The sequence below is a fragment of the Diospyros lotus genome, chromosome 11 (genome assembly GCF_014633365.1).
Source record: "Diospyros lotus cultivar Yz01 chromosome 11, ASM1463336v1, whole genome shotgun sequence".
In the NCBI taxonomy this organism is placed as follows: domain Eukaryota; kingdom Viridiplantae; phylum Streptophyta; class Magnoliopsida; order Ericales; family Ebenaceae; genus Diospyros; species Diospyros lotus.
Window position 1 is genome coordinate 27,805,340 of NC_068348.1, and position 23,290 is coordinate 27,828,629.

Below are 23,290 nucleotides of genomic sequence, written 5' to 3' on the forward strand. Positions count from 1 at the left end.
TGATGCCAAGAAATTATTAAATGAATTTAATACAATGTCATATAACTAATTGATGGGGGCATCTCATTGAATTTATTTTTGTTTATTGTATTATTTAAATATTGTGGAAGGTGATTGCACATGACTGAAAAAGTTGTGAGGTTAAGGTGGAACCATGGGAAAACTTTTGTAACTGATAATGGCATGAAAAGTTATGTTGGGGGCATTCAAAATATAGACACTGTGGACCCAAATAAGTTGTCATTTTTTGAATCACAAATTTATGTGTCAGAGAGTTGAGTTACGCCAACCATTGGACATTTACTATGGGTGGGTTATAGGTGGTGATGTCCAACATTACACTTTAATTGAAGGAGATTAGGATATGATAAATTTCTATGAGACAAGTGTAGTGGTGATACGTGGATGTATTTGTTGAGCATATAAATAGTAGCGTTAATCCTTCAAAAACTGAGGGAAGTAGGTGCAAGAATCTAGTTTTGAGGGTTTGAGGGAGAGCACTGAGGAAAGTAAAGGACTGACTCCTAGGGAATAGATTATGAAAAAAAGGTTAAAATGTTACCTTTTGTAGCGCAAAGTCACTGAAGGAGAATGATCGCCTTTAACTACATCTTCCCCGGTAAAACAGTTTGAAAGAGTCTAAATGCATCTTTCTCTTCAGGAGAGTCAAGTTGTACCTATAAGTACCTCATTGTATTGAGTTTGATTAATCAAGAAAAATTCTACAATTTCTCCTCCTAAACACCCTTGTCTCTTAAAAAAGTCTCTTCCTCCTAAAAGTCCCTCTCATCTTCGACAGTTACCAGGTTGTGAAGCAAAATGGTTAATTAATTCATAAAAAGAGTAGAGATTGATGTATCATGTAGCAGTGGAAGTTTCTGTATTTATCAGCTAATACATATGTGTTTCTTTTTCTAGTTAAGTTGGACACTATGGAATTTTTTGTGTGTTAAAAGATCAAAATTAACCCTAGCCTTAAAAAGTTAGACCGATCTAGTATCTCAGAAGTGTTCTATTTTACCTAGATTTGAAATTACCCAAGTCAAATAAGTCTACATTGAAATATTTTTGATTGTAATGAAATTATATCTTATTTCTAAAAAGTGTTCTTAGGCGACAAATAAGCAGAGGAATAAGAAAGAGAAGTTGCCCCCGGGGCCGAGCCGCATGGCTCAAGGGTGAAAACTTAAGTACTTGCTGGGCACCCCCTAATTGGTTGTGCACGGATTCGATTCTTTGGGTGCGTGGCTTCCCGTGATTTATCTTCTCTGTAAGAATTAATGGGTTAAGCAACGTGGGCAATAGTAATGGAGCGTTATTAAAAAAAAAAAAAAGAGAGAGAGAGGAGCATAAACACAAGAATACAGATAGTAAAGGTGAAAAAAGCAAGGACAGGGACGATGAAAAGAAACGCAAATCAAAGGATAATGGCATAAAGAGAGAGAAGGATAAGGAGGAGAAAGCCCGTCCGCGCAAGAGGGCCGGCCAAGCACTGCCATTCGCCCCTTCTTGCGCGCAGTGCCCCTTGGCCAGTTTTCCTTGCACGAGGGCTGAATCTTTTGATTAACGAGGTATTTTGTTTTGGTTTCCTTCCTCTAGTTCTCATTCTTTTTATTAATGTTTTTTTAATGCCAGAATACTATGAAAAGCAATGTATAAGTGTTTTATTCGCAACAACGTTGATATGCTTATTTAGTAAAATTTAGCCTTTTATTCTCATATTTGTATATAAACAATAACTAATATTGTGTTCATGATAAACAAATATATAGTTAGTGAACTTTTTAATATTTTTAGTACTAAATTGTTGTCAAATTATAGCAAAATATAAAAGTGCTTGCTACACAACATGATGCTAAAAAATGATTAAATGAATTTAATACAATGTCATGTGACTAATTCACCGACACAATTATTATTTATGAATGTCAATGATTTAAGAGTTGGAATTGTGGTAATGATAAAAGACACTAATGCAAAATTCATTAATTTAAATGTTTTAGCAAGTTTTTGTAGTTTACTTTTATGGCCGATACACATCTTCCGTTAATTTTAAGTAGAGATAACATAAATTAAGGTATATTTTACCCATTTCTCCTAGAATCTTCTTCTTCTTTCTCTTTTTTTTTTCTAGGGTTTTTGAGATGACGTCCAATTAATTTTTAGGTGACCTTCCCCCTATTACATTTCCCATATTAATTTAGATGCAATCACAACTTATACACATTTGGGATAAATTTTCGAAAAGTAACTACCTTCACCGTGGACCTCTCTTTACATGTGGTCGGGACCTCGAGAGGGGCGACAAAATACACCGTGACCATGCCTTCATAAAGATTCGAACCTTCAATACTTTTATTAATCTTTTAATACTTTATCACTGTGCCAACTTTTATTAATCTCTTAATACTTTACTAGTGTGTCAAGTGCATGAGAATTTTTTTCCCCTTCTTCTTCTCTCTTTGACTGTTAGAAGTCACCACCAATTGGACTCATCTTCAGCAATGAGTTCCAGACGGCAAATATTTTATTTTATTTTTGATTGGTTTTTGTTTTTATTTTGATTTAATGAAAGCTTATTTTAACTTAATTAATATTTAACTAAAATAAAATTTAATTTAATAGAGTAAGTAACAAGGAGGGTGTTTCGCCCAAAAACTAAATCATAAAGACTAGTAAAAATATCTTCAAATCAATCCAATGATACAAATCACGTGCTTTAAGTTGATTTTACCCTAGAAGTAACTTATTTGAGTATGGTGTTATATTTTTCAAAAAAAAAAAAAAAAATTATATGGTGCTGTACTTATTAATTAAAAGCATTACTTTGGTTAATCTATATGGCATTTCTCCACTTCCAGATCCCCTTAGAACGCACACACACACATGTAGCATCATATATAAGAATAACATTTGTTCCTGCTTGCAAGACCTGCGCTAATCCCAGCATTTGGTTTGGTGTTTAAAGCATTAGCTGCTAGCCATTTTAGTTACTTAAAAACTTTTTAAAATATTTTATGACATATTACACAAGCTGATTATCCTATAAGCAGTTACTATGCATGCTTTTAAGGGCTTAAGCAAAGAACTATTGAACCTTAAAAATGGGTACGCTAGCAAATGACAATTTAGGGACTTAAATTAACCCAGTTGAATTAAACCATCGACCACGTGACCAATTAGCCTCCATAAATGCAATTCAGCCCTATGGTTGATTTAGATAATTTAAAATATAATTTTAAAATTAAACTCTCGTTAACAATTTGTCAATTTTCTAAAAATAATACTAAGAGTCATGATTGATGATAGTATCATCAGTTATATAACACCTCCTCATAGAATGAGATCAAGAAAACCAAATGCTATTGTCTCATCTACTTAGCAGCTCATCCCATGAGAATGCAACACATGATTGGTGACACTATTATCAGTCATAATTCATAATATTCCTCATTTTTTAAACCATCTCAAAATTAACTAATGCAGGAGCATAAATGCCTTAGACTAAATATTTTCATTCCAAGATTAAATTCACATCATTAGGCTTTTGAGTTTCAAGAACTTTTTTAATTTTTCCAAATGACTCTTCAGAAATTTTTGGGACTTTCATAACTTTTACTTTTCTTTTGAATTTCTCAGTAGTTAGAGGGTTGTTCCAAGATTGCCTATTAATATCACCAATCAGAATGAAAAAGGAGATTTTCTTTTGATCAACAAATAGATTGAGTGAGTGATTCCGCTACCCTTGGTTAACCAAAAATAAAGTGAGTGACTTGGTTACGTGAGTGATTCAATAAACAAATAGATTGAGTGATTCCAATTAACCAAAAATAAAGTGATGACTTGGTTACGTGAGTGATTCTATAACCAAAAATAGCCTGCATCATTAAGAAGCTGTTTGGCTTACCCTTCCCCTTTCACTTATAAGTTGTATAAAGTTTAAAAACTCACTAATGTTTAAGTTGATAATATATTTGAATAAATATGTTTTAAACTGTCATTTACACAATTATGTATTTAGTTTAAAAAATTTGATAAACTATTAGAATTTAACAAAAATATTAAAATGAACATTTTGCTAAATAATACGGATAAAATTTATAAAAATACTAATTTTTAATAAAAATAAATTATAAATTGATGTCCAATTGATAAAATTGTTACAATTATATGTTGATAAATTATACACAATTATTAAAAAATATATTAATATAATATATATATATACACACAAAGATGGAAAAGGCAGAGGCACTAGCCAATGGAGGAGGAGGCGGTGATGGAGGAGGCGACAGACGACGACGAACAATGGAGTTTGGAGGTAGCCGTTGATGGGGATAGGGTTGAAGGTAGCGATCTATGGGGATAGAGATGGGGTTGGAGGCATCGACTGTAATGGAAGAGATGGAGGTGGTGATGATAGAAGCTAGAGGGAGGTGGCGACAAAAAAGCCAGAGAGATAAAAGAGATTGGTAGAAGTTGGAAAGTAAGAAGTTGTTTTGAGAGCAAATTTGTCATTTACTTGGTCAACAAAATAAGCTACGAAGAGCTTATTTAGAAAAAACTAGGGGAGTAACTTATTGAAAACGTTGTAAAATAGGTTATAAATTTGGTAGCATTTAAACTCTTGGAGTTTTAACAAACGCATAAGTAAATAAACTTGATAATTTATAAGTTAAAGAAAGAGTTTATAAGCGGTCAAAACAAGATCCCCAAACACCCTCCAACCCTACCCAATCCTGGTATTTTTGGGTCTAGAGCAAAAAATACAATCCCACCCCATCTCATCAAACCCAATCCTTCTATTTTTAGGTTTTGTACTTGGGGTATCATCGTCTTCTTCCTGTAATAAGAAAAAGAACAAAAACACTTCTAATTATATTTATATTTCTTTTTTCTTTGGTAGAACCAGAAGCCCTAATCCTAAATTTCTTCTTGAGCAGGGCCCTCTCGCAATGGATCCTAAGCACAATGTTTCAAATTTCAATGACTTTCTCATGTAGGAGTGGACAATAGTTAAAATAATTATATATAGTCGAAGTTATAATCTTGTAATATGTGATAATTTTGATAAATTTGAAATGGCCAATTTGCATCTCCTACATGAATCTTAGTTAGTCTTTCATTAAAATGAAAATACAATTGAAATAGTTAAAACAATATTAAGTTGTACTGTCTGAAGACCTTATTTAGAATATGTTACTTACATTGTTAGAAAAAATATAGAAAGAAATTATTGTATTGAATTGTGTATAATAATACACAGTACACATAGTAAATATAAACTTAAATAAATTAATCTTAAATCTAAAACAAAGATAAACCAGGTTTAATTAAGATGTAATATAATCTAAACGAATTCAAAAGATAAATGCAATCATAAATCAAAAGATAATCTAAATGCAATCATTAATTAATGCTTCATAATTTGAAGAATAATAACAAGACATCATCTTAATTTCTATCTTGAAGAAAGATTGAAACAAAATTTTCTTTTTGCTTTGCAGTAAGTCTTTCATGCAAACACATTTTTTTCTTAAATAAAAACATTTTTGCTATGAAAGTTGACTTGTCATCGGCTTATGATTCGGTGGAATGGGATTTCCTTTTAGTCGTCCTTCATTTGATGAATTTCCCGCCTAGGTTTTGTGGTTGGATTCGTGAGTGTGTCACCACCCCTTGCTTCTCAGTCAAGATTAATGGCCAGCTCCATGGGTTTTTTCAAGGGGGTAGAGGCCTTAGGCAGGGGGACCCATTATCCCCTATCTATTTGTGTTGGTCATGTAAGTGTTACAGGGTATTGTCAGTCAGCACACTCAGTCTCCCAACTTCAGGTTTCATTGGAAGTGTGATCAATCCAGGACGGTAATGCTTATGTTTGATGATGACCTCTTATTATTCTCTAACGGAGATGTTGCTTCCATTAGAATCCTCAAAAAGTGCTTAGGGAATTTTGCTTTGATGTCTGGTCTGCGTGCTAACCTAGTGAAGAGTGACTGCTTTGTGTCCTGTCAGGATGAGGACTTGAGGGAGAGGCTGTTTCTTACCTCGGCATTTCGTAGAGGTCAGCTCCCCATGAGATACCTAGGTGTCCCTTTATTATCGACGAAGCTTGCCTATGGGGACTGTAAGCACATTTTGGATAGAGTCAGGGGTCGGGTGTCCTCATGGCGCAGTTAGTCGTTGTCATTTGGGGGTAGGCTTTGTTAGAACGGGAGGTGCTATGGCACACACCAAAAGGGGGGATGAATTGGTTATTTTAAAAACTTAATTGAACTTGAAAAGCTTTTTAACACAAATTGAGGTTTTATGAAATAAAACATGAAGTATATAAAAGTGATAGATGAAAGTTTACAAAAAATAAATATGTGAACCAAATGAGAAAAAACGAAATGCTTGGAAAGATAAATAGATCAAAGAGCACAAGCACAAGAAACACAAGGATTTATAGTGGTTCGGCTTAACCCAAGATTGAAGAGAAATGAAGCCGTTTGTGACCGTTGGAGAATGAGAAACTAGCCGTTGGAGATTGAAAAACTAGCCATTGTAAGTTTCTATGAAACACATAGTTGACAGAGAAAATAGGTTAGTCGACTATTTTATCAAATAAAATTAGTCATAGTCGACAGACAAAAAAGCATAGTCGACTATTGCTCAACCAAAACTTCTCATAGTCGACAGATCCTTTTACATAGTCGACAGATCAAAAATTACAAAGAAAATTTTGAATATCATGTACAAACATAGTCGACTATCCTTACACAATAGTTGACAGAATGAAATATAGTCGACAGAGGCCATATATAGTCGACAGATTAAACAAGCATAGTCGACTATCCTTATACATAGTCGACAGCACTAAACAACATAGTCGACTATCTTCTTGGAAAATCTGGAAACTTAACAGATAACAGTAGAGGCACATTTTGTTTAATTTATATTTTACCTTCTATTTACTTTAATACATAAATGTAAATAAGAAAGTACCCCCCATTTGGATTCAATAAAAATATCAAAAAAATCAAAATTCATAAGAATAAAAAAGTAGAATTTGGATTTTAGTAGAAAGTTAGAGTTTTGCGATTTTACCACCTCTAAGATATACACTTTCTATTTCTTGAAAAATTAGTTAAAAATTATTTTATCACTAATGAATATTAACTATTGAATTACCGGGAGTTAGTTTTCTAAAACTAAAATATTTTCATATATGTCTCCTTATAAGGTGCTCTAGCATTCCAAACTTAGAAAAATATGACTTTGAATTCTCGATACTTGAAATTCATTTGGTTTTCATTCTCATAAAATAATACTTGATATTGAAATTGATTTATGTTGAAAACCACAACATTGATTCATAACTTAGGGATTAAATAAAATATTATTTTTCATCATCAAAACTAAGTATATAAAAGTAAAACAACAGGCTTCAACTGGCTCATTCAGTCCTTGCTACGATATACCTTTATTAGTCTTCTGTATTTCTGTTGCCCAAGCGGGTTATTAAGGAGTTAGAATGCATCATTAGAAATTTCCTTTGGAGTGGGTCAGGTGAGGATTCCCATAAAGCTAAGGTTGCATGGCATGATGTGTGCTGTCCCAAGGAGCAGGGAGGTCTTGGTTTAAAACCTTTTTTTCTATGGAATCAGGCTATGTTGACTAAGCTAATTTGGAGGCTCCTATCAGGCGAGAGTGAGTCCCTATGGGTTAAATGGATTCACACGCTCTGGATTAAGAATAGGTGCTTGTGGATGCTCCCAGTGCCGCGTTCGTGTCCCTGGTACTGGCGAAAACTATTATACGTCCGGAGGGTGGTCAGAGATAAGTTTGGGTGGAAGGTAGGGGATGGTAGTCGTGTTTTTCTGTGGTATGATAAGTGGCACCCCCTTGGGATCCTTGTCGATCGTTTCTCCTGCCAGCTCTCCCGGCAGCTTGATATCTCGATTACAGCTCGTGTCTCTGAAATCATTATGGATGGTAGGTGGGAGTGGCCATCAGACTGGACATCTCCATCCCTGGAGCTTATCCAGCACCGAATGCTAGGTCCCCCTAGGGTGGGTTGCCACGATGTGCTCGTTTGGACCCCAGCTCATGATGGTGCCTTCTATATTAAGTCTGTCTTACAAGGGTTATTACAGCAACAAGACCGGGTCCCTTGGTATCGGCTTGTGTGGTTTGGTTATGGATTCCCTGTGCGTTCATTTATACTATGGTTAGCTATTAAGGAACGATTATATACTCTTGATCGTGTTAATCTGTTTCTTCCTTTTCCCAATAGGTGTTTTCTTTGCAGGGCAAAGTCTGAGAGTCACAACCATCTATTCTTTGAGTGTTCTTATTCTAGGCAGGTGGTGTCATTTTTCCGTTGTGTAATGAAATTTGCATGGCCCTGGCATCGATGAGAGACTAGGGTCCTATGGGCGGCGGCTCGATGGAAAGGTAAAAATCCTTGGCATGTTGTTAATTGTTTAGTTTTGCAAGCTATGGTATACTTTTTGTGGTGTGAGCACAACAACCGGTGTTGGCGAGATTCCAAGCGGTTTGCAAACCAGCTCACCCAGCCGATACAGTGTGCAGTGCGGGCTCGGTTGGTCACCATCCTATTTTCACATACTCTACAGAGCTGTGCGCTTCAACATGTCTGGCGGCTCCCTGCCGACCAGCACTCTTGGCTTAGGTCCACATACTGACGGTTATGGTCCTGAGTGTGTGTCCCTGTATGGGTCCTGGGATCAGTTCATACATGCTTATCCTCCCAGTCCTATGGTTTCTCTTTGTTTACATTGTCAGCTTGGTAGCTCCTTTGTGGCTGCCTTCAAGTCTGTTATTTGCTCCTGGTCTTCTCTTTAACCACGATGGCATACTTTGGAGCGCCTTATGCATGCCTCAATTTGTTGTCTTCATGTTGGAGTAGTTACTTTTATGTACCTCCTTTGTGTTCCTTGTATGTTATTTTGATCCAGTCGTGTGTGGATCTTGAGTATTTGTTTTCACTTTTGTGAGTGTGTTATCTAGAGTATGCCCTAGATAGTATTCTGTACAGACTCTTTAGTTATTTCTATATATATCTTTTTTATTTAAAAAAAAAAACTTATTTGAAAAATGTCACATAAGAAATTATTTGACTTCTTTTTTTAAAGATTATTAGATAAATTTAACAAATACATTAAAAATGATAAAATTTTAAAATATTTTTTATATCTTACATTTTTAATTTATATTTTAGTTAACAAATTGTCTCAAGTACAATATATTCAATCACTTTGGAAAATGAAACAAGAGAAGAATTACATAAACTTAACCAGAAATAGAAATCTATCAAGCCTAACAAATTAAGTACAGAAATTATCAAGTGATAATCACCATAGTACCCTCTATGATGCAGAATCTGTTTGGCTTACCCTTCCTTTTTCACTTATAAGTTGTGAAAAGTTTAAAAACTCACTAATGTTTAAGTTGATAATATATTTGAATAAATATGTTTTAAATTGTTATTTATATAATTATGTATTTGATTTGAAAAATTTGATAAACTATTAGAATTTAATAAAAAGATTAAAATAAATATTTTTCTAAATAATATAAATAAAATTCATAAAAATACTAATTTTTAATAAAATAAATTATAAATTGATGTCCAACTGATAAAATTATTACAATTACATGTTGATAAATTATACACAATTATTAAAAAATATATTAATACAATATATATATACACACACAAAGATGGAAAAGGCACAGGCACCGGCCAATGGAGAATGAGGCGATGATGGATGAGACAACAGACAACAATAGACAATGGAGTTTGGAGGTAGTCGTTGATGGGGATGGGGCTAGAGGCAGCGATCGATGGAGATAGGGTTGGGGTTGGAGGAATCTACTGCCATGGAAGAGATGTAGGTGGTAACAATAGAAGCTAGAAGGAGGTGTCGATAGAAAAGCCAGAGAAATGAAAGAGATTGGTAGAAGTTGGAAATTAAGAAGTTTTTTGAGAGCAAATTTGTCATTTACTTGGTCAACAAAATAAGTTATGAATAGCTTATTTGGAAAAAGTAGGGAGTAGTTTATTGAAAACGTTGTTAAAATAGGTTAATTATAAGTTTGGTAGCGTTTAAACTCTTAGAGTTTTAACTCTAACAAACGCATAATTAAATAAGCTTAATAACTTATAAGCTAAAAAAAGAGTTTATAAACTGTCAAAACAAGATCCCCAAACACCCTCAAACCCTACCCAATCCTGGTATTTTCAGGTTTAGAGCAAAAAATACAATCCCACCCCATCTCATCAAACCCAATCCTTCTACTTTTAGGTTTTGTACTTGGGGTATCATCGTCTTCTTTTTGTAATAAGAAAAAGAACAAAAACACTTCTAATTATATTTATATTTCTTTTTTTTCTTTGGTAGAACTAGAAGCCCTAATCCTAAATTTCTTCTTGAGCAGGGCCTCTCGCAATGGATCCTAAGCACAATGTTTCAAATTTCAATGACTTTCTCATGTAGGAGTGGACAATAATTAAAATAATTATAGTCGAAGTTATAATGTTGTAATATGTGATAGTTTCGATAAATTTGAAATAGCCAATTTGCATCACCTACACGAATCTTAGTTAGTCTTTCATTAAAATGAAAATACAATTGAAATAGTTAAAACAATAATAAGTTGTACTGTCTGAAGACCTTATTTAGAAGATGTTACTTACATTGTTAGAAAAAATATGGAAAGAAATTATTGTATTGAATTGTGTATAATAAAACACAATACACATAGTAAATATAAACTTAAATAAATTAATCTTAAATCTAAAACAAAGATAAACCAGGTTTAATTAAGATGTAATATAATCTAAACGAATTCAAAAGATAAATGCAATCATAAATCAAAAGATAATCTAAATGCAATCATTAATTAATGCTTCATAATTTGAAGAATAATAACAAGACGTCATCTTAATTTCTATCTTGAAGAAAGATTGTCCAATCAATCCATGCTCTAATTAAACCGCCTGCAAAACAAAATTGTCTTTTTGCAATAAGTCTTTCATGCAAACACATTTTTTCTGAAATAAAAACATCAAATATATTAATGATAGGAGCTTTTAATTAATTTTAATCATTTTTCTTATTGTAAACGTGGGGAGCCAGACATGACAAGTGTCAAGTCTGGTCCTCCAATTTAAGAATCTAACATTCACTTGCATTCACCGACCTATTCAATGCTTTGACAGTTGAGAGTGGGCAATTGCCCCTAGGGCATGGGTCGACTGGTAGGGGGGGACCATCGCATGCTAGGTGCCCTTCTATTGGCCGGAGCCGTGGACGGCATAGAATTTCCCTATATATATATATATATATTATGGGGAATATGCAATTCACAACTCCAAATTAACTAGCAGAGAAGTCATGTCGTCTTCATCGTCTCTTACTTTCACCGTGAGAAGGCAAGAGCCACGGCTGGTTGTGCCGGCAAAGCTGACACCATGTGAACTCAAACCACTCTCCGACATTGACGACCAGCAGGGCCTCCGGTTTCAAGTTCCTGTGATAATGTTTTATAGAAAAAATCCTTCCAAGGATGGAGAGGATCCCGCCAAGATCATCGAAGCAGCACTCGCCGAGACCCTGGTTTTCTACTACCCGTTCGCCGGCAGGCTTATCGAAGCCAGCAACCGGAAACTCATGGTAGCCTGCACCGGCGAAGGGGTTTTGTTCGTAGAGGCGGACGCCGATATCGAGCTTGAGCAGGTCAGCGACCCGCTTCAGCAGGGGTTTCCGTACTTGGCGAAGCTTCTGCAGGATGTTCCCGGATCCGATGGAATCGTCGGTTGCCCACTCCTTCTCATTCAGGTATTTTTTGTATATAAAGAATGACAGCCTATTTATAAAGATTAGTGACATTGAGATAAAAGAGCAATAATATATTTGTGGAAATTCTGCGTTTAATAAAAGGGCTTGGTCAAAACGATGCCAATAAACCTTACATTGGTTGGAACAATCAATGGAAGCTTGAATTGGTCGTTTTAACGGATTCACGGCCATATTAGCATCCTAAGATTTGCTTGATAAACTAATAGAATATTAATGGTTCTTAGTCTGAATTGAACCCAGAATCTTAAGAGTGTTGGGTTAATTCGGACCAAATATATTGGCACAAAGTTACAAACTAATTAATGAAACAATACTAATTAATTTGGATTGTGATCAACGCATAGGTGACTCGTTTCCAATGCGGTGGCTTCGCCTTTGCAGTTGGCATGAACCACACCATGAGTGACGGCTCTGGGCTAATCCAGTTCCTGAACGCCATTGCCGAGTTTGCTCAAGGCAAAGCAGGCTTCCCTTCTGTTACTCCCGTTTGGCAAAGGGAGGTTTTATGTTCGAGAAACCCTTCTCGGGTCACTTGCTTGCACAACGAATACGGGCCAGAGCTCGACCTCGAAGACCAATCCAACGGTGATGGGAATGAAACTATGATCAATCGATGTTTCTTCTTTGGTACTAAAGAGATAGGAGCCCTTCGGAGCCATCTTCCCCCGCAGAAACGAACGAGATGCACTAGGTTCGAGATAATTACAGCTTGTATCTGGAAATGCCGCACAATTGCGCTCGGCATTGGCCCGAATGAGAGCGTTCGAATTTCATCCATTATCAATGGTCGTGGCAAGGCTGGGCTAGATATACCAGATGGATACTACGGCAACGTTTTTGTCTATCCAGCGTCGGTTTCGAAGGCCGAAACGGTTTCAAAATACCCACTGGAATATGTCGTGGAGCTGGTGAAGAAGACGAGGAGCCAAGCAATTGATGGCGAGTATTTCATGTCAGTGGCTGATCTTATGGTGACTAGGGGAAGACCGTTGTATACAAGGAAAGGGAACTTTATTATTTCTAATACGGCTCAACTGGGATTCGACAAAGTCGACTTTGGGTGGGGGAAGCCGGTGTACGGCGGGCCGGCTGAGGCCGTCTCTCTAATAAGCTTCTTCTCGAGTTTCAGGGACAATGAAAGAGGGGATGGGATTCTAACGGCGATATGCTTGCCGGGGTCGGCCATGCAGAGGTTCGAAGATGAACTGAAGAAGATGACCAAGGATGCTTTGAGAGACGTGAACGGTCACATCCCAGCGAGAATTGCATCTAAGCTCTAAAGTAATTGGTTGAAGATTAATTTGAATTTTCAAGATGCATGTATGTGTCTTGGTTTATCTATGTATGCAAGTTCAATGTCACTTTATTAATTATGGGTCATGTATTAGTTATCTTGGTTCATGTCATTACTGTGATGTATAGATTCATATACGTAAATACAATGGGGTACCTCTAAGCACCCCATTGTATTTGAGCTTGATTAATCCTCCTCCTAAACACTCTTCTCTCTTAAAAAAGTCATTAAGTATTTGTTTTTTGCTAGGTAAAGCCACACTGTATTTTAGTGCACTTTTTAATATTTTTAGTACTAAATTGTACGTAGTCAAATGCAACAATATAAATGTGCTTCCTACACAACATGATGCCAAGAAATTATTAAATGAATTTAATACAATGTCACATAACTAATTGATGGGGGCATCTCATTGGGTTTGTCAAACCCAATGGCTTATATATAATGTGAGCCCCGCGCACATGCATGGCCCACCCCCTCTTTCTCAGTCGGGCAACTGTTATGTTGCCCGACGATGGGAAACATAGCAGTGCCTTGTTTTTAGTTCTTTTGTCTTTAAATTTAATTAATACGCATATACAATAACGGGAAATTAGGAAATCATGCAAGACAAATATAGCCGAGACACGGACACCTCTTTAGTTGATTTTAAGTAGAGATAACATAAATTAAAGTATATTTTATTAAATTTTATACTAATTTATCTAAAATCATAAAAAAATAAAAATAAAAATAAAAGAAGAAATAAGGCAGAAGATGCAATGTTGGTGGCAAGAAGGAAGAGAGATAGAGATGGTCTTTCCTTTTTCTTCTTTCTTTTTGTAAGTTCTTCAAAAAAAATATGGCTAAGTGCTCACTACAAGCAACGCTTGAACCTTAAAAATGGAAACTCTTTAACACATAAAAATTTAGGGTCAATTTAGATAATTTAAAATATATTTAAATTATTCAGTTGAGTTAAACCATCAAAGAGGTGACTAATTAGTCTCTTTTAACGCAATCCGACCCTATGATCGATTTAGATAATTTAAAATTTACTTATTAAATTAAACTCGATCTGATTAACAATTTATCTATTTCTTAAACCTTCTCAAAATTAACCCTATCACGTCACATCCTTGTATTTTCGATTTAGAGCAAAAATACTCTATCCCACCCCATCTCAAACTGAATCCTTCTATTTTTAGGTTCTTTTTTTTTAAATGGAATCAAAAGCCAAATTAACCGTGGGCTGCTCTTTTGGGCGCTCATTGGAGGGTCATTTGGCAGCCACCATTGGCCCAGCCCAAGCCCTTTGGCTTTTGGCTTTTGTTGCGTAGCCTACCGTTGTTTCTTTTGCACGAATTCATCCAGGCCGTTGTAGCTTCTTTATCTTGTGCGATCTCAGCCATCCAGTAGCATTATTTATCTCTTGCCTCGAGATTGATGATCGGATCGTGTGGAAGACGAAAGAATAGAGGGGTTGGCCGATAGAGTTGTCATTTAGGGTTTTTTTTTCTTTCTCTCTCTCTCTCTGTGTGTGTAAATTTCTGTATAGTTCGTCTTCTTCTTGTCCATATGTGTTCTTTGTTTTTGATCTAAGGTAAGCTCTTAATCTGTTAGTGATTCTGAGCATTTTGTATAAAGAATCAGGGTTGTTTTTGGTTTCAATTTCGTTGTAATCGGATTGAATATATATAGTGGAGTAAGCTCTTCTCACCGAAGCTCAAGTGGACATAGCCCTTATTTGGGGTGAACCACTATAAATCGTGTGCCTCTTGTTCGTTTATGCTTTTAATATGTTTCGTGTTGTCTTTAGACTCTCGGTTAGATTTATCGATATCATCAGTGTTTGATTTTGATTGTGTGTGTGGAGATTTGCTATATCTGTTTATTCGCAACAGTGGTATCAGAGACTCTGATTTGCGTATCCAAAGTTTTTGAGTCAAAATCGTGTCCAATTCTTTTTCCTGAAATCTAGGGTTTCCTTTCTTTCTCTGTGTCGATGTTGTTTTAAAAATCCTAGGGTTTTTTGAAGAGACTTTATCAGCGGGAGTTTGCTATACAGGTCTCAGTCAGTAATCTAGGGTTTATTTTGGGCATTTTTCGTGAAACACAAAAATGACAACAACCCGATTTGAAATCGGTACATTCGATGGAAAGAGGGATTTCGGAAGTTGGAAAAAGAAGATTGGGGTTTTTCTCTCTCATCACAAAGTGCTTATAGCACTCGAGCTAGATGATCGCAAATGGTCACTTGAGCAGCTAGCTCGAACTGATGAAATCAAAGAAGAGGCTTTTAATCTGATATTCCTCCACCTCGGTGATTTTGTAATCCGTAAGGTTGACGGGATATCTCTACCTCTTGATCTTTGGAATAGATTAGAATCTTTATATTCTGTAATATCTGCTCCAAATTTGGTTTATTTAAAAGGCATGTTGTTTAACTTTAAGATGAATACTTCTAAATCTATGGATGAAAACATAGATGAATTTACTAGACTTACTTTACTATTAAGAGGTACTGATCAGGCTTTAGGTGATACTAGTGAAGCCATAATTTTGTTAAACTCTCTACCTGATGATTATGATGTAGTGAAGCATGCTTTATGTTATACTGGTATAGTCCCTAGTATGGAACTTGTTATTTCTGATATTAAGGCTAGAGAACTAGAACTTAGTACATCTAAGAAACCGGAAAATAACCTGTTTGTAAAAGGGAATGCTGATAAAAGAAATTATACTGTGAATATTAAACAACTTAATGGGTCAGGGCCGAAGGGAAAAAAGAAAGATAAGGAGGGAAAACAAAAACAAAAATGGAAGTGTTACCACTGTGGGAAAGAGGGACATATAAAGAAATATTGTTATGATTATTTGAAAAAGCTAAAGCAAGGGGGCAATGTAACAGTAGCAGCTAGTAGTTCTAACTGTTTAGCTGAGGTGCTTAATGTATCTGTTAATTTTGTTAAAAATGAATGGATTATGGACTCTGACTGTTCTTTTCATATGTGCCCTAATATTGACTGGTTTCATAACTTTAATAACAGAGATAATGGAATAGTGTATATGGGAAACAACCACTCATGTAGTATTCAGGGTAAAGGTGACATAACTCTTAAGTTGCATGACAATAAAGTAAGAACACTCACTGATGTAAAATATGTACCTGGTCTTAAAAGAAATTTGATTTCTCTCGGAACTCTTGATGAGTTAGGATTTTCTTACAAAGCTGAAAATGGTTCTATGAATGTTTTTAAAAGAGAAGAGTTAATCCTAACTAGTTCAAAGAAAAATGGCTTATATGTTCTAAATGGTTGTTCTCACTCCTCTGTTATATCAAACTTTGTATGCTATGTTAACACTGATAAGACAAAACTATGGCACTTGAGACTTGGTCACATGAGCCTGGAAGGTTTGCAAGCACTGTCAAACCAAGGATATCTTGGTTCAGTGTCTGCTGAGACCCTTGATTTTTGTAAGCCATGTGTGCTAGGCAAGCAACACAGGATGAGTTTCCATAAGGGAACTCACCTGGCGAAGGCATGCCTTGAGTACTTACATGCAGATCTCTGGGGGCCTTCCCAGGTCCCCATCCATGGCGGCAACAGGTATTTTCTCTCTATCATAAATGATTTTACTAGGAATGTGTGGGTTTTTCTATTAAAAACTAAAGATCAAACATTAGAAAAGTTCAAAACATGGAAGATCTTAATAGAAAACCAAGCTGACAGGAAAGTCAAAACTCTTAAAACAGATAATGGGTTACAGTTCTATAATAAAGAGTTTGATGAATATTGCAACTCCCAAGGTATAATTAGACATAAAATTGTTAGGAACACACCCCAACAAAATGGGGTGCCTGAAAGGATGAACCGAACCCTCCTTGAAAAAGTAAGATGCCTTTTGTTCACATCTGGTTTGCCCAAATCCTTTTGGGGAGAGGCCTTAGCTACAGCTTCACATCTAATAAATAAAAGTCCTTCAACTGCCCTTAATTTTAAATGCCCTGAAGAAAAGTGGACTAGAAGGAAATTAAACTTAAATTACTTAAGAACCTTTGGCTGTGAAGCCTATACTCACCAGTCAAAAGGTAAACTGGAACCTAGATCCACAAAGTGTGTTTTTGTTGGGTATCAGGAAAGAACTAAGGGATATAGGCTATGAGAAAGACAGTCTAAGGGTGTAAAAATTATCATTAGCCGAGATGTTACATTTAATGAAGCAATCTTCCCTTGCAAATTATCTAACACTGAAAAATCAAACCAACATAGTAACATAGATAATTTTATCAGCTTAGGAGGAACCCAAATAGAGGTGGAGCACCCAGTTATAAATGATAACCCTCCTGGTGCTCAAGTTATACCAGAACCTCAACTGGAAGGTGATCCCTCACCTATATCAAACTTAGACCAGACCTCTGATCATGAATCTGATCATGAGGAACAAAATGATGAAATTGAGATTGAGGTGGAGCATCATGACTCCCCTCAACATGATCTTGGTGACTACCAACTTGCCCGAGATAGAAGCAGGAGGTCTATAAGACCACCTGCCAGGTATGCTTTCTCAGATTTAGTATTCAGTGCCCTAGTGGCAGGTGTTGAAATGAGGAACAGTGAGCATTCCTCTTATGAGGAGGTTGTCAACTCAAAGGAAAGTAAAAAATGGCAACAAGCCATGGACGAAGAAATGGCCTCTCTGATGGCCAATAGAACTTGGGTTCTTGTCCTTCGTCTAGAAAATCAGAAGCTGATCCAATGTAAGTGGCAGTTCAAATTAAAAGAAGATATGTTTTCTAATGACCCTATTACATATAAAGCAAGACTAGTAGCTAAGGGGTTCACACAAAGGGAAGGGATAGATTATACTGAAATTTTTTCTCCTGTAGTTAAATTTAAGACAATCCACATGATACTTGCAGTTGTAGTTCAATTTGATTTAGAACTTGAACAGTTAGATGTTAAAACTGCATTTCTGCATGGAGACCTTGATGAACATATTTACATGGTTCAGCCCACTGGTTATGTGGTTTCTAAAAAACCTGATCATGTCTGTTTATTGAAAAAATCTTTGTATGGCTTAAAACAGACCCCAAGACAATGCTACAAAAAATTTGATAATTTTGTTCTAGGGGCTGGTTTTGTTAGAAGTCAATATGACAATTGCTTCTATTTTATGCTCACCAATATTCCTGTTTATCTACTGTTGTATGTAGATGATAACCTACTTATTAGCAAGAGTCTAAGTCAAAGATTAAGGAGTTAAAATCAATGTTAAATGCAACCTTTGATATGAATGACTTAGGCCCTGCTAAGAAAATATTAGGAATGAAAACTGAGAGAAATAGAAGCAACAGTAGCCTTAAAATACATCAGCATGATTATTTGGTAAAAGTTATTCATAAATTTGGAATGCAAAACTATAAAATTGTTATAGTTCCCTTGGCTGGACATTTTATTTTATCTAAATTACAGTGTCCCGCATCTAATTCTGAAATAGTAGAAATGGAAAATGTCCCTTATGCAAATGTAATTGGAACAATTATGTATTCAATGATAAGTACCAGGCTAGACCTTGCATATTCAATTCCATTACTTAGTCGATATATGTCAAACCCTAGGAAAATTCATTGGGATGCCTTAAAACATTTTCTTAGGTACATAAATGGTTCTGTATGCATTGGTTTAAATTTTAAGAAAAGGTTTGATACACTTGATCTTGTTGGGTATGTCAACTCTGATTTTGCAAGGGATAGAGACTCTAGAAAATCCACCACTGCATTCTATTTCACCTTGGGTGGAAACTGCATCAGCTGGAAGTCTCAGTTGCAGCCACTTGTAGCTCTGTCCTCTACTGAGGCAGAGTACGTGACTGTAACTGATGCCTTTAAGGAAGTCATATGGCTTCAAGGTAGTCTCAAGGAAATCCATTTGCTTCAAAGCAAAGTGGTGGTTTTCTCAGATAGCCAAAGTGCCATCCACCTGTCCAAAAATCCTGTGTATCATGATCGAATCAAACATGTGGATGTGAAGTATCATTATGTAAGAGAAATGATAGCCAATGGAACTGTGGGCATCCAGAAAGTTTCAACAACCAACAATCCTGCTGACATGGACACCAAGGTATTAACTGCAAATAAATTCAAGCATTGCTTGAATTTGTTGCATATTGACGATGGCTAAATTACTTTAGTCATCTAGAGCAGTGAATGTGAGAATTGTAGCATGCTACACTTATATTTCATATCTGATTACTTAGTCATTTGATGTTTCAAGGTGGAGTTTGTTATATTTTTATGAAACACCAAATGAGGCCCAAAGGTTGGGGGGCTATAATTGGCAACCATGGGCTGCTCTTTTGGGTGCCCACTAGAGGGCCATTTGGCAGCCACCATTGGCCTAGCCCAAGCCCTTTGGCTTTTGGCTTTTGTCACGTAGCCTGCTGCTGTTTTTTTTGCTCGAATTCATCTAGGCCGTTGCAGCTTTTTTATCTTGTGCAATCTCAGCTATCCAGTTGCATTATTTATCTCTTGCCTCAAGATTGATGATCGGATCGTGTGGAAGACGAAAGAATAGAGGGGTTGGCCGAGAGAGTTGTCATTTAGGGTTTTTTGCTTTCTCTCTCTCTCTCTGTAAATTTCTGTACAGTTTGTCTTCCTCTTGTCCATATGTGTTCTCGGTTTTTGATCTAAGGTAAGCTCTTAATCTGTTAGTGATTCTGAGCATTTTGTATAGAGAACCAGGGTTATTTTTGGTTTCGATTTCGTTGTAATCGGATTGAATATATATAGTGGAGTAAGCTCTTCTCACCGGAGCTCAAGTGGACGTAGCCCCTATTTGGGGTGAACCACTATAAATCGTGTGTCTCTTGTTCGTTTATGCTTTGAATATGTTCTGTGTTGTCTTTAGACTCTTGGTTAGATTTGTCGATATCATCAGTGTTTGATTTTAACTGTATGTGTGAAGATTTGCTATCTCTGTTTATTCGTAACAAAGATAAACCTAGTTTAATTAAGATATAATATAATCTAAACTAATTCAAAAGATAAATGCAATCATCAATTAATGCTTCATAATTTAAAGAATAATAACAAGACATCATCTTTCTGTCTTGAAGAAAGATTGTCCAATCAATCCATGCTCTAATTAAACCGCCTGCAAAACAAAATTGTGTTTTTGCAATAAGACTTTAGAGTCACTGATAAAAAAAATAAAAAATAAATAAAATTTGATTCGCGGGAGATTATTCTCCTGTTTCATAGAAACACATTTTTCATAAATAAAACATCAAATATATTAATGATAGGAGCTTTTAATTAATTTTAGTCATTTTCCTTATTGTAAACGTGGGGAGCCCGACATGGCAAGTGTCAAGTGTGGTCCTCCAATTTAAGAGTTGAGAATAAAAATGCAAATTGGATTGGTGTGGGCTGCAGAAAGCAATAATGTAGGCTGGGGATAGAATTTCCCTTTTCTTTATTGTAAACGTGTGGAGCCCGACATGGTGTCAAGTGTGGTCCTCCAATTTAAGAACGTAACCTTCACTTGCATTCACCGACCTGTTCAATATTTGAGAGTTGAGAGTGGGCAATTGCCCCTAATTTTGTGGAAAATATTAGGTATTAAGTTCAACCTTCTCCAAAATCTCTTCCCATCCTCACTAAAAGAAAAAACGTGCATATATATATATGTGCAAGTTTGAAGTAACTAGCACAATAGCTAGCAAGTACCCATGCGTGCCTATAACTATCATCGTTTCCTCATCGGTGAGTTGTGCTCCGATAACCCAAATCCAAGAACACAAACTTTAATGGCTCCTCCAAGCTCTTCACCCTTCTACGTGAGGATACGCAACCTGGAATTGCTGCCTCCGGCGAAGCCAACCCCTCGCGTTCTGAAGCAACTGTCCGACATAGACGACCAGAAAGCCCTCCGGTTCCAGCTTCCGGTGGTGATGCTCTATGAGAACAAGAGGAATGCTCCAGGAACAGGAAGAAGGGATCCGGTGAGGGTGATTCGAGAAGCCATAGCAGAAGCTCTTGTCTTCTACTACCCGCTCGCTGGAAGGCTCATTGAGGGCCCAAACAAGAAGCTGGCCATGGACTGCACGGGCGAAGGCGTCTTGTTCTTAGAAGCCGACGCCGATGTGAGTCTCGAGCAGCTCGGCGACGCCATTCAGCCGCCGTGCCCTTATATGAACGAGTTTCTGTATGATGTTCCTGGCTCGGGAGGAATCACCGATTGTCCTTTAATGTTGTTTCAGGTATTTAACGGAAATTAACTAAAATTGAGTAAATTGCAGCTTGAGGGTTTATGATTACATAGTGATGTTGAAAGACCAAAATGACCTTTGGTTTCAAGCTTATATAACACAAGAAAAGATAGATCAAATTGCATTGGTTTGCCTCCCACTCCAAGCTACGCCTGCTGAGCAAGATACATTTATATTCTTAATTATTATTTGTTGTGTGAAATCCTGCTGAGAAGCTATTTGTTGATGCAGATAACACGTCTATCATGTGGAGGATTTGTATTTGCAATACGACTGAACCATGTGATTAGTGATGGTCCCGGCTTAGTCCAATTCTTAAAGGCCGTAGCAGAGATAGCACAAGGTTCTTCTGAGCCATCGTTGCTACCGGTTTGGGAAAGAGAGCTCCTGAACGCAAGGCACCCACCAAAGATAACGTGCGCGCATCACGCTTATGAGAATTTGAGCAACCACAACAGCAGATTAGTCTCCATGGCCAGCAACAACACGGTCCATGAATCTTTCTTCTTCGGCCATACAGAGATAAGAGCCCTTTTGAGGCATCTCCCCCCACGCCTTCAATCATCCTCTACATTCGACGTGCTCACCGCGAGTCTGTGGAGATGTTGGGCAATTTCGATGGTGCCAAATCCAGAAGAGATTGTTTCCTTGTGCTTCTCCACCACTGTGCGCGGCAAGAATGGCGTACGCTTGCCTCGCGGATATTATGGCAACGCATTTGTTATGGCGTCAGCCATTTCAGAGGCTGGAAAGCTGTGCAGGAACCCGGTAGGGTATGCGCTAGAGCTAGTGAAGAAAGCAAAAGCCCAGGTGAATGAAGAGTTCATTAGATCATCGGCAGATTGCATTGTGATGAAGGAGCGACCCTCATTTTTAACACCATGGAATTTTGTTGTAAATGATACGACAAGGGCTGGTTTCACAGAGGTGGATTTTGGCTGGGGAATGCCAACTTATGGCGGTCCTGAACACACAGACACGTCTCTTATGAACCTCTGTACAAGGTTTAAGAATGGTAAAGCGGAAAAGGTGATTATGGTGCCCATGCATTTGCCTGTGGCAGCCATGGAAAGGTTCGAGGAGGAGATTTGGACAATGACCCGTGAGCCTGTTGAACATTCAATTCTTGTCGAGTCGGCTAATCAAATTCCATCTAGGCTCTAATTAACCAAGGAGCTTGGTCTATGATCCATCTTTCAATTTTTAAAATTGTTATCAGAGAAAAAAGAAATCAATTATTGTAGGGATGTTTGTTTTAGCACTAATAATTAATAAGAGGCATTTCGTAGTAAAAGCATAACTATATGTTGCTCATTTGTTTTTGGTTGCGATCAAGTTGGTGTTTTATTTTAATTCCTTTCGGTAATCTTCTCACGAAAAAAAAAATGACTAAAAGCTTGGAGAAAACAACTTTATACTACTAAAGCAACCTACCAAATAGAGTAATATAGTCGAAACAAAAGTAAACATGTTACTAAATTAAAGCAAACAGCACTAAAATGAATCATCAACAACCTCTTTTTTAAGTAGCGTTTATTAAAATGAGTAAAATAAAATTGTATCAATATAAGATTTAAATATTTTTTGAACCAAGTTAAAAAAAAAAAAAAGTCAAGAAAAGGCAGAAAAATATTTTTAAATTTTTATCAAATTGTTTATTAAATTTTTTGAAATACACTAAAAAATATATGCATCATTTTTTTCTTATCTGTAAGATACAAGATATACTTATTTAGAAAGGGGAGAGATTAACATATTTAAAAAATGTCAAATAAGAAGTTACTTAACTTCTTTTTCAATTATTATTAGATAAGTTTAACAAACACATTGAAAATGACAAAAGTTTAAAATATTTTTCATATTTTACATTTTC

The 23,290-nt window shown here is 36.3% G+C and overlaps 2 protein-coding genes across 2 annotated transcripts; both read left to right on the top strand.

Annotated features, from left to right (window-relative positions):
* Window positions 1–11,366: 11,366 nt before the first annotated feature.
* LOC127812482 (alcohol acyltransferase 16-like) lies at window positions 11,367–13,412 on the top strand. The gene is made up of 2 exons (XM_052352881.1): window positions 11,367–11,849; window positions 12,215–13,412. Exons 1-2 carry the CDS (start codon window positions 11,406–11,408, stop codon window positions 13,148–13,150), a joined length of 1,380 nt encoding a protein of 459 aa, XP_052208841.1. The 5' UTR covers window positions 11,367–11,405; the 3' UTR covers window positions 13,151–13,412.
* A 7,314-nt stretch (window positions 13,413–20,726) lies between these two features.
* LOC127813363 (methanol O-anthraniloyltransferase-like) lies at window positions 20,727–22,731 on the top strand. Its single transcript, XM_052354303.1, has 2 exons — window positions 20,727–21,408; window positions 21,649–22,731. The coding sequence occupies exons 1-2, from the start codon at window positions 20,878–20,880 to the stop codon at window positions 22,579–22,581; spliced, it is 1,464 nt and encodes a 487-aa protein (XP_052210263.1). The 5' UTR covers window positions 20,727–20,877; the 3' UTR covers window positions 22,582–22,731.
* Window positions 22,732–23,290: the final 559 nt, after the last annotated feature.

What these genes read in the sequence shown, in the direction of transcription:
- LOC127813363 (XM_052354303.1), top strand. Translation starts at nt 20,878, where the DNA reads ATGCGTGCCTATAACTATCATCGTTTCCTCATCGGTGAGTTGTGCTCC. An exon ending in GTCCTTTAATGTTGTTTCAG is followed by an intron (nt 21,409 to 21,648) that starts GTATTTAACGGA and finishes TTGTTGATGCAG; the next exon opens with ATAACACGTCTATCATGTGG.
- LOC127812482 (XM_052352881.1), top strand. Translation starts at nt 11,406, where the DNA reads ATGTCGTCTTCATCGTCTCTTACTTTCACCGTGAGAAGGCAAGAGCCA. An exon ending in GCCCACTCCTTCTCATTCAG is followed by an intron (nt 11,850 to 12,214) that starts GTATTTTTTGTA and finishes ATCAACGCATAG; the next exon opens with GTGACTCGTTTCCAATGCGG.